The 15,844-nt window shown below is 37.1% G+C and overlaps 1 protein-coding gene across 1 annotated transcript in view; it reads right to left on the reverse strand.

The window, feature by feature from the left end:
* DDX60L (DExD/H-box 60 like) overlaps positions 1-15,844 on the reverse strand; it is a 118,250-nt gene that overhangs the window by 13,293 nt on the left and 89,113 nt on the right. Inside the window, exons 30-36 of the mRNA XM_074040736.1 lie at positions 15,490-15,690; positions 10,258-10,362; positions 9,900-10,041; positions 8,894-9,015; positions 5,950-6,097; positions 4,235-4,377; positions 2,145-2,296 (exon numbers count right to left, since the gene is read on the reverse strand). Coding sequence (XP_073896837.1) covers positions 2,145-2,296; positions 4,235-4,377; positions 5,950-6,097; positions 8,894-9,015; positions 9,900-10,041; positions 10,258-10,362; positions 15,490-15,690 — 1,013 coding nt within the window. The remainder of the gene's footprint in view (positions 1-2,144; positions 2,297-4,234; positions 4,378-5,949; positions 6,098-8,893; positions 9,016-9,899; positions 10,042-10,257; positions 10,363-15,489; positions 15,691-15,844) is intronic.

The raw sequence follows: 15,844 nt of genomic DNA on the forward strand, positions 1-15,844 counted from the left end.
TGGGTAGGATTATAAATGAGGAAATCCATTATGGAAAACAGTGTATAAATTATGCAAAACATTGCAACTAGAATTACGATATGATCAAGCAATCCCACTACTAGTTATATATCCAAAGAAATTAAATCACTATGTCAAACAGATACCTGCACTCCCATCTTTATTGCCACACTATTTACAATAGCTATGATATGGAATCAACTTAAGTGTCCAACAATGGATGAATAAAGAAAATGTAGTACATATACACAATTAGATACTATTCAGCCATAAAAAGGAATGAAATCCTGTCATCTGTGGCAACATGAATCAATCTGGAGGACATTGTGTTAAGTGAAATAAGCCAGAGACAGAAAGAAACATATTGCATGATATTCCTCACATGTGAAATTTAAAAAGAAGAAAAATTAACATAATAGAAGTAGAGAGTAGAATAATGGTTACAAAGATTGGGGAGGGGAAGAGAGAAAAGGTGGGCAGAGGTTGGTCAACATGTACAAAATCACAGTAAGTAGAAAGGAATACGTTCTAGTGTTTTATTGCACAGTAAGGTACATACAGTTAACAGTATTGTATTGTAGATTACAAAGCAGTGAGAAGAGAGGCTTTCGAATGTTCTCACCACAAAAAAAAAAAAAAATAGTAAGTGCATGAGGTGATGGGTACCCTGACTAACCTGATTTGATCATTATACAACATATATGTTTCAAAATATCAAATTGTACCCTATAAATATGTACAGTTACAATATGTCAATTTAAAAACTTAGAACAGTATTTAAATATTTAAAACTTATTTTGATCAGAATTATCTAAAAATTTATGGGCCAGGCGCAGTGGCTCAAGCCTGTAATCCCAGCACTTTGGGAGGCCAAGACGGGCAGATCACGAGGTCAGGAGATCGAGACCATCCTGGCTAACACGATGAAACTCCGTCTCTACTAAAAAAAGTACAAAAAGCTAGCCGGGCGAGGTGGCGGGCGCCTGTAGTCCCAGCTACTAGGGAGGCTGAGGCAGGAGAATGGTGTAAACCCGGGAGGCGGAGCTTGCAGTGAGCTGAGATCCGGCCACTGCACTCCAGCCTGGGCAACAGAGCGAGACTCCGTCTCAAAAATAAAATAAAATAAAATAATAAAAATTATGTAAAATACAAAGAGAATTCCTGAATCATTGTTTAAAAGCATAACCTTCCCCATTTCTACCTACTTGTTTCCAGGGCTAAATTATTCACTTTCCATGTGAATTCTAAGTATTCATCCTTCTTTACTGCTTTGTAAAATATTTTCCATGTCAAAGAACTAGAACAACTGTCACTTTCTAACAGACACCTGCTAAGTTAACTATCTCATAATGTAAGTTTCAGATCTTTTCCCTCCATGTTGCATTTGTGGGAAAAAAATAAATATTAATTTATTTCATAAAAATAAATATTTATTTCATTAAAAATATTTCATAAAAATAATATTTGATATACTTCTGGAAATCATCCAACATTCCTTCTTAATAGATAATTAGTGTAATGGTAAATTATACTAATAATATAATTAGTGAATTATACAATGAATAGTGTAATGGTACATTATACTAATAATTTAGTTATAATGTATTACTAAATTATACTAATAATTTAGTGTAATTTATTCTAAAAGAAATTTTAGAATTATACTAATTATACTAATAAACATATAAATTATTCATTTAGTATAATTTATCCTAAATTATACTAAAAATTTTCTTTTAGTATAAAAGAAATTTCTTTTAGTATAAAAGAAATTTTAGTATAATTAAAATATCTTTTTGGGCTTCGTAATGTATCCAAATTTTCTGTCTTCAGAATTACATTCACCAGAACCAGTTCAAGTACCAAGATTTTGGTAGTAGCCCCAAAATCCAAAATATTACTGGTGTTTCTAATCACCAGAAATGAATCTTCTACAAAGTGATCTAGTATTTTTTTTATGATTAGTCTGTATTTTAAACTCTTAAAAAGAGTATGTATTAAAATTCCTATTTAAAAATATATAAATTTGTTTATACAATTATATAATGTAAATTATATGCTGTTACATATATAATATGAACATACAATAAAACATAGATATATATGTATGTATATATTTTACAGAAACACACCCATAAACCTACCCATTAGTTTGGTCTAATGTTGTCAAGCAGTTGTGTTGATAGAAATTGAGCACATATGCATTTAGTGGCATTCTCCTTCCTCGGTTATCTAATTTCCATGGCCACAGCTGAGGAGCCTGAGTGCCGCTAACACCGATTGTGCGCAGAATGACCTGAAGAAAGACATTTTCTATTAATTCATTATTGATATGTAAAGAGTAACTCTTTGCAGTTTGAGATTTCTTTTGTATGAATCTGTTTCTTAACGTATGTTCTGAAGAAGTCGAAGTGACGGAGGCAGGCAGAGGGGGACTCCCATGGGGGTTGAGGGAAATAGGGCCCATTACAGTGAGGGAAAGGGGCGTATTACAGACACTGGCCAGTGCCACACTAAGCATGCCTCTGGAATGGGCAGCCCCACTGAGGCAAATAGGAACTCTCACAGCATACTGAAGGCAATTTCAACTGTCCAACTACAATACTGTTAGCAACATTCACTAAGGAAAAATAAATAGAAGCTGATTTTAAGGTGGAATTTTCATCATTATCTTAATTGGTGCACAGAATGACCTTGAAAGGAGTGTCATGTAGCTGGTGTCTCCCTGCGCTCACAAGGAGAATAAAAAGAAAGCACAAACCTTTCGGCTCCGGAGAGAAGAAAAAAGTGGCGGAGGAGGAGGTAGAAGAGGAGAAAATGAAGAGAAGCAAAACAAACAAATAAAAACTAAGTCTCCATGGTTCTGGGCACATTAGACAAATTGATCTGCACAGAATCAGAAGGAATCTGCAAATTCTGCCAGTGCATGGGTAAAATTAAACTGTGGAGCAGGGTGGAATAAAAATACAAGTTCAGGCGAGGCATGGTGGCTCATGCCTGTAATCCTAGCACTCTGGGAAGCTGAGGTGGGTGGATTGCTTGGGCCCAGGAGTTCGAGATCAGACTGGGCAATATGCTGAAACCCATCTCTACTAAAAATATAAAAAATTAGCTGGGCATGATGGCATGTGCCTGTAGTTCCAGGTATGTGGGAGACTGAGGTGGGAGGATCACCTAAGCCCAGGAAGTTGAGGCTGCAGTGAGCCAAGATAGTGCCACTGTACTCCAGCCTGGGCAACAGAGTGAGACCCTGTCACAAATAAAAAGGGGGGAAAGGGAGGGGAGGGGAGGGGAGGGGAGGGGAAGGGACGGGAGGGGAGGGGAAGGGACGGGAGGGGAGGGGAGAGAAGGCAAGGGAAGATATATATGATGATGAAAAAATATAATGTAGAATCTGTAACTTTGAAGAATTTGTTTGATCATCTGTGTTCTTTTCTATTTGTTTACTCTGGGTATCAAATAGCTTTGATAGCTATATTCTTTTGGATGAACTTTTAAATAATTTAACAGTTCTTTTAAAATGCCAATATTTATAATGAACCTGAAATTACATTAGCAGCTATTTAAATTTTGGTTAACAAAATTTTTAGATATCACCTCAAACTGTGCAAGAAGATTCATGATTTTTAAAAATTCCTTTAAATGTTAAATATGCAAAAATACTTGAAGACCACTCTTGACATGATATATGACTCTCTGACCAGGGATAAAATAAGCCAGTGCACAGTGTCAATCTTTATTATTAAATATAATCAATGTGGAATTTATTTCTCATATTTCAAATTAAATCTAAAATCTTCCAGCACCCTAATATTTTATCCAGAACCTCCCAGAAGTTCTAATGCTTTGTGGCCCCCTTTGTAGACCACTGTCCCCAAAGATCCATGTGGTCTGGAGTAGAGAAGGCACTATGAGGTCTATGATCAATTTTGGAAAAATGTAAGCCACTTTCTTTTCCTCTTCCCACAGCAAACCCATGGCAAACCTCATTAAAAAATGAGAAAAAAGAGGTGGTGTCTGAAATTTTAGACAAAGAAGCAGGGTTTCTCAGACCAACTCCATAGAGCATAAAATCACACTGGCCTCCAGGGTCTCGTTCTCTTAGACAATGGTGCTGGCATCAGTGGACATTTTTCAGTGTTTTGGGTTCGAGGTCCTATCAAGGCTTCACAGCAATGTAACCTCACTCTCTCTGTTAAACACGTTTTGTGCCTAAGATGAATCCTTCACTTACCTGATTGACAGTCTCTGGTCGAAGCAAATCATTATCTGTATTCCCCGAAAGACAAACAAATGGTGAAACAGCTGCTCTTCCTTTCTTGCAGCTCATCAAGTGAGACACGAGCTGGGAGTCTTCACATTCTTTACCTGTGAATTCTGACCATTTGGGACGAGGTCACGTTAGGTTTTAAAAATCAGCCCAGAAAACCCTGTAAATCAGCCCAGAAAACTCACTGTAAATCAGGCCACAGTAGGTGACAGTCATCTCATCAGAACGAAAACGGATTGAGATATGGTGCATAAAGTCATTAACACAGCTTGGCACAGAGTAATCATTCAATCCATGTTGACTATTAACTTATTATCATTACTCTTTTTTTATTACCTGATATTTTTGCCTATGAACTCAGATATAACCTCGGAAACCTCCAAGACATAATGTTCAGGCAGCTCCTACCAGTGGATTTGGAGCTGGCATAAGAGATACAACACTGGTTCCATCCAGCGAGTACCATCTCGCTGGACTTTGAAGGCACCAAGTCATGCACTCAGGCCTGGCTCCTTTTTCCCATCATGACACAATCACACACTCCTATCATCTTTTCTCTGCAGTACTTTCCTTGCTTCCACCATTATTGTCTGCATTTGCTCATGCTGTGTCCTACATCAACAAATCTTGAGTAACTACAATGCTTACCTCCCTGTCTTTTACTCCAACTAAGACTATATTAGGAGACAGGGGAATATGAGAATCATTTTATGGCTCCACTCTTTACTCTTAATCTAGCTTGTTCTTCCCATTTATTCTCCCCTAGAAGTTTCCTGCTATAAAATTGAAATTTGGAAGCTTAGTTACTTTGCAATACCAGTCACTCCTCAACCAAGAACAAATAATTGAAGCAAACAATGATATCTGCAATGTCCACTAGAACTTTCCATAATGATAGAAATATTCTACCTCTACTACATCCAAGTAGAAGCTACTAGCACTGGAAAGTTAAAGTGACTAAAGCTAAAGTGACTAAAGAATTAACTTTTCAATTGTTTTATTTTTAACCAACTTAATTTAAATAGTGACACGTAGCTAGCTGGTGGCTACCATATTGGGTAGAATAGACTTACATGATGCTGACTATGTGCCATGCACTGTTTTAAGAACCTTGTAAACATTAATATACCTAATCCTCTAAAATTCTGTAAGCTAGGTAATACTTTTAGTCATTTCATTTTACAGATTAAAAAATTGAGACACAGAAAGATTAAGTAACTGGCATGAGACCTCATGGTTAATAAGTAGCAGAGCCAGAATTTAGACCTTGGCACTCTGCTTCCAGAGTTCACACTTGTAACCACTATGCTACTACCTCTCAGGGGAAAAAAATGCCAGAAATTGTGCCATTTTCTTTTTCACGTCATATTTTCTGACCCAGTTTTCCAACCTGAACAGATAGGCAACCTTCCATCAAAATGGTTCATGAATGACTTTTATTTTTTTCCTCCATTGCCCAATAAATACTTGCTAAAGTTTTTTCTTTACTTGGAAAACAGAGACATTGCCACACCCTACAATGGGCTACATTGTTTTCTGGGGATAAAACACTCGGGTTAGCACAGTTGCTCTGTAATAAGCTCCTTTACCAGCTTTGAAGCATCCAATATCCAGACGTTTTCTTAGCCAAGATTGCTTACTCTTTAAATTGTTCCAGAATGGAACTAAATTTTGCTTACTGATTCTTGACAAAGGGAGTTGATACTCATTTTTCATGTTCACCGACTTGGAAGCGATCAGTAGGAAGGAGGCAAAATCCTTCATTACTGCCAGGTTATACTCATGTAAAGCAGCTTTAAAATCCTCCGGGAGTTCAGCAAGGATCACCTACGGGCGAAACACATTTCAGAGAGATGTCTTTACTTTCATTTAAAAAATTAAACTGGTTGGTGATAGATTGCAGCATAGTTCTGTAGATTGATGTTCATTCATCAAAGCCCTTGATTACTTTATTCACTTGTGAGATTAAGGTAAAATTTCCTTTTGATTTCAACCAACATTTACAAATGGAAATATCTTTCCTAAAAAAAGTTGTTTTGACTCCACTTAGCCAAAACCAATTTAACAGAAACGTGTCCTACACTGATCTTAAACTTAGGTATGGTTCAGAGACTTGAGGGACGTATTTAGAGAGCAAGTAACAAGTCAGTGTAGCAATAGTAGCGGCAGTTCTTTATTGAGTTCAGATTATGTGCCAACACTGTGCTGTGCTGCCCCAAGCGCTTGTTGTTTGTTAGCTCAATTAATCCTGAGAACAACCCTATGCAGTAAACATTTTCATCTCCATTTTGTACATGAGGGAGCTAAGCCTCACAGAGGTAAACTTGTTCCAAATCCAACAGGTAGTAGATAGAGAAGTAGCTGGTATTGCAAGCTAACTCAGCTTCCAAATTTCATGTTTAAAAACAAATTCTTTCAGAATTTGGACTAGAAGTTTCTTTAGTGTGGGTTAGAAATAGCTATGATATTAGAAATGTTCTTGGTTTTCTTCTATTACAATTACGGGTTTTATCATTTATTGATATTTTCCTTATTTTATTCATACTCTGTACTTTTCCAATAATTGAGGTATTTTATAAGGGTGAAGATAATACACTATAATCATATAAATCAAAATTTGGTCAAAAGGAAAGAAAAGCAAGAAAGAAAGGCTAAAATGGGGCATAAATTATATTCTACGATTCCTAGGAGCAGGTGTGAATGACACATTTCAGAATGTCTGTGAGATAAACAGCTATTTATTCTCAGCACTAATATCAGATAAGAATTTTCTGGAGGATTCTTACAAAAGGCACACTGTGTGGACATAATAAAGAATGCCCCTACCAACTCCTTACAGTAGATACTATGACAATTTCCACAATCCTACTTCGGACTCAGCTTTATCTGTGGATGGACCAAGACAAAAGAACAAATTGACAGGTGCAGTTCTACACTCTGGTCAAAGTGATATGGTCTCTTTACTGCTATGCCTTCCATACCCTGCCACTGGGCCACCACTGGACATCATTCTAGGGGAACATGTGCTGCTTATCACCTACACCTTGTGTTGTTCGCCACCTTCTCGAATGTGTATGCTATACAGACCCATCAGGGGAGCAAGCTCTTGGAAGGTAGCAACTGTTTCCCAACCATGATTTTTGTTACAGTTTGCACATATTTATTGCTCAATAAATCTTCACTGACTAATATAGAGCAATTATCCCAAATTATGGTACATAATATTACAGGTACATTAGATGATTTAGCATGACACACAGAACATTAAATAATTATAAATCAGTTTTACAAAATGAAAAGCTAGACGGGCACAGTGGCTCATGCCTGTAATCCCACCACTTTGAGAAGCCAAGGTGGGCAGATCACTTAAGGTCAGCAGTTTAAAACCAACCTGGCCAACCTGATGAAACCTCAACTATACTAAAAATACAAAAAAATTAGTCGAGCATGGTGGCAAGCGCCTGTAATCCCAGCCACTTGGGAGGCTGAGGCAGGAGAATGGCTTGAACCTGGGAGCTGGAAGTTATGCAGTGAGCTGAGATTGCACCACTGCACTCTAGCCTGGGCTACAGAGCAAGACTCTGTCTCAATCAATCAATCAATCAATCAATAAAATATCTTCTTTCCAGTCCTCGTCTATTCTTTCTGATAAGCCTAGAAAGTCCAGAGGCAATAGACCACCATTCTTTCTCTAAAAGTTGATAATCTCTTTTTGTAGCAAAGAGAGAGCAGCTTCAGCTGAGAACCATGTTAACTGCATCTATTCTTATGGCTTCCTTAGTTTTGAAACCAAAGGTCCTGGCTTTCTATTTATGGTAGTAGTAAATATGAACTTTCCTTTTTAAATACTTTAAAATGTGTATGCATTTAAGAAAAGGATGAACAGTTCCAGTGGTGTGCAATGTGGATATCAGTAACTAAAACTGGGTGCTCAAGTCTGGAGGTATATCCAGAGGCATTGTGAGGTCAGAAAGCCTAGATTGATGCTAATTCCCTTTTTGTTCTCTATTTATTAGGGTTACTGGATAGCAACAAGCTTCTTCTACATTCCCAGGTTCTAATGCACATTTTCTTAGGTTTTGTTTCCTTGTTATTATTTTGTTGTTGTTGTGTCTTTGAAAAGAAATAAGAAATTGGAAACAGTGTTTTAAATAAACTCAGAAAATAATTTTTCTTTCAGTCTCTCAACCCTTAAGTTAGGGGATTCTTTCTTAGGTGACTGCCTCAATATTGTCTGAAGAGGACATTAGAGCTCATGATGTAATTCCTTCCCTGCACTCCCATCCCTAGCTGTAAACAATCCCAAGGGAACTATAGGTTCAGCAGTAGGGCTGTCATTCTATTTAAACGACTACTTGTGTATGTAATCTCTGTTGCTACTGAATTACATAATTTGCTCCAATAAAATGAAAACACTTTAGGGATAAGAATTGTTTGTTAGATTAGCAGGGGAAGATGTTTGAACTAAAAATTAAATAGAACTCTAATTATGAGAAGACAACACTATTAAAACAAATGGAGTAGCTTATATAAAATTTAACCCTATCAGTACTGAATGCTTTCCAGTAGCATACATTTAATAACTATCATTCTTACATCATTATAAGTATAACAAAACTTTACCTTTGACTGAGGAAAACTTAAATCAGCATTTTGGAATTTTGCTGGAATATATTTTCTTGCAAATAAATTTGCCAGTACTAACACGAGCTTTTCCATCACATCTTGGGAAAACTGTTGTGCACCTATTTAAATAAAGAGCATTATTGTAAATAAGAAAAAAGTTGATTCCATGTATTTTGTGCTTAAATTTGTTTTTATAGTACATTTCCTTTCGTTGAAGGCAAAATTTTCTAGTAAATATATACCTCAGAAATTGAACATATTTGCCACACTATGTACACATTTAATTTTTTGGTTAAGACAGGAGCTTTTACATTCTGTGCCTTGTTTTTCATCCTTGCTATACCAGCCCTAGTTCCCAACCCAGAATGTTTACTAACTAGTTTCCTGACTTGCACTCTCCTTTCTTCAGGCCATCTTGAGAGTGATCAGTCTTTCCAAAGCATGAATATAAGCATGTCCCACACTTACTCAAAAATCTTTGAGGTTATCTCATTGGCTAACTGAAAAATCCAGGTTCCTTGGCCTGCCACTTAGGGTGTTTCAAATCCTGTCAAAACGAAGCTCCCAAACTTACCTACCAACACTTCTAAACACTAGTTCTAGGTTCTGGTCATCTTGACCTACTCTCCATTCCCCATAACACATGAGCACCATACCAAAGGCATTAAGAGGTGGCTAGGTTTAATTAACTGGGCTCTGAAGCATACTAGAATCATATGACCATCAGAAACTTATTCTCTTTCTATGTGTCTCAGTATTCTCTTCTGCAAATATTCTTTATCAGTTAAGTAATACATAAGTAGCCCCCAAATACTCTATTAGAATAAATATAAGTTGACTTTTAGTGTCTAATTTTTTGGCATATGTAAATCTGAACATATACTATTTATTTGCTTCAAAAAAAAGAGAAGAAGGAGGAAGAAGAGAAAAACGTATCTGAGGTTTTGGCTTTTCAATAAATATGTTGCCATTTTTGGACTACAGGTATAAAACCCAAGCTTACCTTTCCAGGCTGGCTTACAGAGATTATGGAAAAGGCCTCTCTTGAGAAAATTTACAAAAACAAGATTTGAAGGTTCATGACCATGCAAATATGATGCAAGTCCTGCAAATTTTTTTGGATTACCATTTTTATTTAAATAGTCCTAAAAATAAGGAAAAAAACATTGATTTAACTTACCATGTACTCAAATACCATCAAATACCAGGGTGAGTGATTGCCAAATATTACCTGACTTCATTTATTAATAAATGATAAGTAACATTATCATTGAATGCAGCTTATAGAAAGTTCAGTTGGTTTAGCATAGAGAGAAATGTACATAGTTATAGAGAACAAAAAAGCCAAAGCGTGATCATACCTCTTTGATCAGGAGCTGCAAAGAAAACAAAAAATAAAGTTTCAAAGTCTTCATGGCTCTTGGTCTCTTAAAAGACAGCAATGAATGCTTTAGCACTGACAACACCTATAAAAGAAGAGTACTTTAATTTATCTAGTTTTAAACAGCATTTGTAAATACTGATATGTAATAAATAGTACACATACATACTATATAGATAATGTTACCAGATCTCATGTGAAAGTAAATTTCACTTGATTTCACATTATCTCTTTGACTGTGTCTTCACATGGTGCATGCTTCCTTGAATTAAATACATCACATAAAGCAGAACTGTTATACATAACACAGATTGGCAAAAAATCTGCTAAATCTCTGAACAGTGGTGATTCATAGTGGCCTGAACAAATAAAGTATGAAAGCCAATCTGGCTTACAAGTTTAGCTCTCTTAGGCCTAGAAGGCAAATTGAGTAATTACATTGCTCTAGTCTTGAGTTATCCCATCAAACCTGATGGAACTAGGTAGATTTCAGTCAACAGAATGGAAATATTTGGATCCGTGCCATCACCCAAATTTCATGTCAAATTGTAATCCCCAATGTGGGAGGTGGGGCCTTATGGGAAGTGATTGGATCACGGAGGTGAATTTCCCCTTTGGTGCTGTTCTCGTGATAGTGAGTGAGTTATCATGAGATCTGGTTGTTTAAAAGTGTATAGTAGCTTCCTTCTGTCTGTCTTCCTCCTGCTCCAGCCGTGTAACACACGCCTACTTCCCCTTCACCTTCTGCCATGATTGAAAGTTTCCTGAGGCCTACCCAGAAGCAGAAGCTGCTTATGCTTCCTGTACAGCCTGCAGAACCATGAGCCAATAAAATGTCTTTTCTTTATGAACTAGCCAGTCTCAAGTGTCTCTGTATAGCAGTGTGAGAATGAACTAATACAGAAAGTTGATACTAATTCAGAAAGATATAGGAAAATGTGAAAGCGGTTTTGGAACTGGGTAGTGGACAGAAGTTAGAATTTTGTGGAGGGCTCAGAAGAAGACAGGAAGATGAGGGAAAGTTTGGAACATCCTAAAGACTTGTTAAACTGTTGTGATCAAAATGCTAATAGTAGTATGGACAATGAAGTCCAGGCTAACAAGGTCTCAGATGGAGATGAAGAACTTATTGGGAACTGGAGCAAAGGTCACTTTCGTTAAGCATTAGCAAAGAGGTTAGCTGTACTGTGCTCCTGCTCTAGGGATCTGTAGAAATTTGAACTTGAAAGAGATCATTTGGCTGGGCACAGTGGCTCATGCCTGTAATCCCAGCACCGTGGGAGGCCAAGGCAGGCAGATCACGAGGTCAGGAGATCAAGACCATCTTGGTTAACATGGTGAAACACCGTCTCTACTAAAAATACAAAAAAAAAAAAAAAATAGCCGGGCATGGTGGCGGGCACCTGTAGTCCCAGCTACTCCGGCGGCTGAGCCAGGAGAATGGTGTGAACCTGAGAGACAGAGCTTGCAGTGAGCTGAGAGTACGCCACTGCACACTCCACCCTGGGTGACAGAGCGAGACATTGTCTCAAAAAAAAAAAAAAAAAAGAAAGAAAGATGATTTTAGGGTATGTGGCAGAAAGGAATTTCTAAGTAGTAAAGTGTTCAAGATGTAGCCTGGCTGCTTCTATCAACCTGTGCACATATGTGTTAGCAAATAAATGACTCGAAACTAGAACTTGTATTTGAAAGGGAAGTAGAGTGTAAATCTGAAAAATGTGCAGCCTAGCCATGTGGCAGAAAAGAAAAGCCTACTTTCTGGGCAGGAATTCAAGCAGCCTGCATATGTTTGTATAACTAAAAGGAAGGAAAATGCTGATAGCCAAGAAATTGGAAAAGGCCTCATAGGCATTTCAGAGACCTTTGCAACATTCCCTCCCATCACAGGCTGAAGTGCAGTAGGTCACAGCCCACTGCAACCTCAAATTCCTGGACTCAAGTGATCCTCCTGCCTCAGCCTCCCAAATAGCTGGGACTATAGGTACATGCCACCATACGCAGCCAGTGAAACTTTTTCTAATAAAGAAACCAAAGCAATTAAAATAGAAACCAAATTAAAAATCTAATTTAATATACTTATGACTTCAAAAACAACTTGAATACGATAAATTGAAAAGGTTCTGAATATGATAAACACTATCAATTAAAAAAAACTATAGAAACTTCTCCTAAAAAAGTAACATATAAGAATAAAGAAAAGGATCCATATACATGGGCAGAAAAAGTCAAGTGACCTACAAAAAAAAAAAAAAAGCAATCAGTAGGGCCACAGATTATATCTCTACAACAGCAGATGCCAAAGAAAATGAAGCATCAGCAATTTTGAAGACTAATGGCTCAAATCCAATAAATTTACGCCTGGTTAAATTGTCCTTACTACAAAAGAAACAAAAATCTCCTTGAATATGCAGGAACCCAGAAAATAGGTCACCCTCATAAACATTATTATATAAAAAACAACAACAAAAACCTTGAAAGTGTACTACTCTCTCTTCCTGGGAGATTAATCCAAATTAAGAGCTCAAGAAAGGGGCCACTTTTACATAGAACTGGGTGTCACTGTCTTCTGTGACTATCAATAGGCACACACCTGACTCACTACAGGGTTCTGGGGAGACTCTTTGTCTTGGCAAATGGAATCTGATGTAACCGGCCATGATAATGAATATATAAGAATATGGAAAACTTGGCAACCTTACAATGACATTTTATTAAATCTAAATTTTAATGTGAATTATATATTACTCAACATGGGGTTATATCCCCCCCAAAATTGTTCTGATTGAAAACCTCAGGCAAATTTACCAAATTCTGGTATCTAATTCAACATAACTGCATCCTCCTGCTTTAAAAAGCAAACACTTACCCACATTTAGGTAGAAAAGACTGGAACAAATATATCAAAATAATAAAGCAGTTTCCTTTGAGTAGTGGAACTATCGCTTCTTGGCCTTTTGGCTAAGATCAAGTGAGTAGTGGAACTAGGTATTGGTGAGTTTTCCTCTTTCAGCTTTTCTATGGTTCCAAATAAACTTTTATAAACAGGTAATTTTATATTTAAAATATAGTTTTTATTTTTAATATAGCAATACTGTTTTCCTCATTCTTATCTGTAATTGAGTGATATATTTTGAGAACAAATTCAATCTTTCATTTCAATTATCATTCTTCTGTTAATTCTTTAATGTAGAAATTTCTTATTGATCTAATTAATTAAGTGGCAAATGCTGACAACATAACAGAATTTAAGGTAGAAGCAAATCTATTTTTCCACAAAAAATATATAGACAGTCAAAAACAAGTTATATTATCAGTTTTCACTTATACTTGATCTCCTTTATGAAGGAAAAAGTAAAAAACAATATATAAAGAGAATGAAAAAGTTAGCAAGTGCTTTTCCCATTCTTCTCTTTAATGAATACTAAAGCAAAACAAAACAAAAAAAAACCCTAAAACTAAAATCATAAGACCTGAGACTATGAATGATAATAGCTAGCATTTATGTGTTTACTACTAATCGAATATGATGCTAAGAAGTCCTTGACTTGCATTAATTAGTTCATTTAATTTAACTACAATCTATAGTGGTTGTTATTGCCATTTTATGGCTGACAGTTCTGAGGTTTAGGAAAATGTAATTGCCTTATTAAAGTTAAATAGTCAGTAAATAATTAAACCAGGGATGTATTTATGAGTCTATAGCCAAATTCAACCACTATACCACATTGCTTTTCACATATTAAAATAACCCTGGTAATTCTTAGTGCCTTAAGGTCTTTGGTGGTAAAACAAAATTAATTATTTTGTTCTGTCCTGAAGAAACATATAATAATGAAGAAAATACAACGCATTAAAAGAGTGATGAAACTGAAGAGATATTGCTACTGTTGACCTAAAAAATACTGAGGCAAAATTAATATAGAGAGTCCATTTGGGCCAAGGTTGAGGACAGCTGTTTGGGACAGACACACTTCCAAGCTGTCCTAAGGAGTATTCTGCTCAGCTTTTGCTACAAGATTTTTTTAAAGGCAAAAGGGGACAAGAAGTGGGCTGATACAAAGTTTTTTGACAGGAGTTCTCATAGTTTTACAGAAATAACATTGATTTGTGATTGGCTATACATTGTTGAACTACAGGGAATGAGGTACGGTGTCCAATGTATGGTGTTTTATGGCTACTTCATGTCAGTTAGCCTAGAGCCCACACAGCAAGTGGCCTCAAGAGGTAATTATTTAGCTCAACAGGGGAGTGAGACACGACTGCTGTCACACCCTGTCACATTCCAATGCCTCTCTGGGCCTGATAATTAAAGGGCACTCACATTCCTCAGATAAAAAGTTTCTTGGCTGGGCACGCTGGCTCACACCTGTAATCTCAACATTTTGGGAGGCCAAGGCAGGTGTGATGATTAACACTGCGTGTCAACTTGATTAGATTGAAGGATTCAAAGCATTGATCCTAGGTGTGTCTTTGAGGGTGTTGCCAAAGGAGATTAACATTTGAGTCAGTGGGCTGGGAAAGGCAGACACACCCTTAATGTGGGTGGTCACCACCTAATCAGCTGACAGCAAGGCCAGAATATAAAGCAGGCAGAAAAACGTGAAAAGGCTAGACTGACTTAGCCTCCCAGCCTACATCTTTCTCCCGTACTGGATACTTTCTGCCCTTGAACATCAGACTCCAAGTTCTTTTGTTTTGGGACTCAGAATGGCTTCCTTGTTCCTCAGTTTGCAGATGGCCTATTATGGGTCCTTGTGATCACGTGAGTTAATACTTAATAAACTCTTCTGTATACATATATCTATCCTATTAGTTCTGTCGTTCTAGAGAACCCTGACTAACACAGTAGGTGGACTGCTTGAGCCCAGGAGTTTGAGACCAGTCTGGGCAACAGTGAGCCCTCACCTCTACAAAAATAAAATAAAATAAAAATTAGCTGGGCATGGTGATGTACACCTGTAGTCCCAGCTACTCGGGATGCTGACATGGGAAGATCGCTTGAGCCTAGGTGATCAAGGCTGCAGTAAACCATGATTGCACTACTGCACTCCAGCCTAGGTGACACAGCGAGACCCTATCTCCAAAAACAAACACAAACAAACAAAAAGAAAGTTTATTTTCTTTCTCAAGACAGACTTCTAAAAGAGCAATAGACCTGACTAGAGCCAGGACGGTAATGAAGACTGAATTCAGGCAGTGTCCAGCACGGTACCTTTGCCTTGGCATCCTCTGGATCATCTCCCTTGGAAGCCAGCAGCATGAGTCGCAGGACCAGGGTTATGCTGAGAGGGAACTGTTCTCTCAGCTCAGGAACACCGGATGCAAGGAGTCTTTTTATTTTGGGCAATGGGATATCAAAGAAATATACATTTCCAAGCAGGTCTTGACCTCTTCTTCCAGCACGGCCAGACATCTGGAAGCAGCAAAGAATCACAATGTAAAACCTCCCCAAATAATTTCCTATGAAGTCCAAAGATCTATGACTTTACACTTGTTATCTGGGGTTGTGTTAAATTGTGCATTTAGTCCTGAAACTAATCTATGTTAACATGGCACTTAAAAATTAT

Source organism: Macaca fascicularis, chromosome 5 (genome assembly GCF_037993035.2).
Source record: "Macaca fascicularis isolate 582-1 chromosome 5, T2T-MFA8v1.1".
NCBI classification, from domain to species: domain Eukaryota; kingdom Metazoa; phylum Chordata; class Mammalia; order Primates; family Cercopithecidae; genus Macaca; species Macaca fascicularis.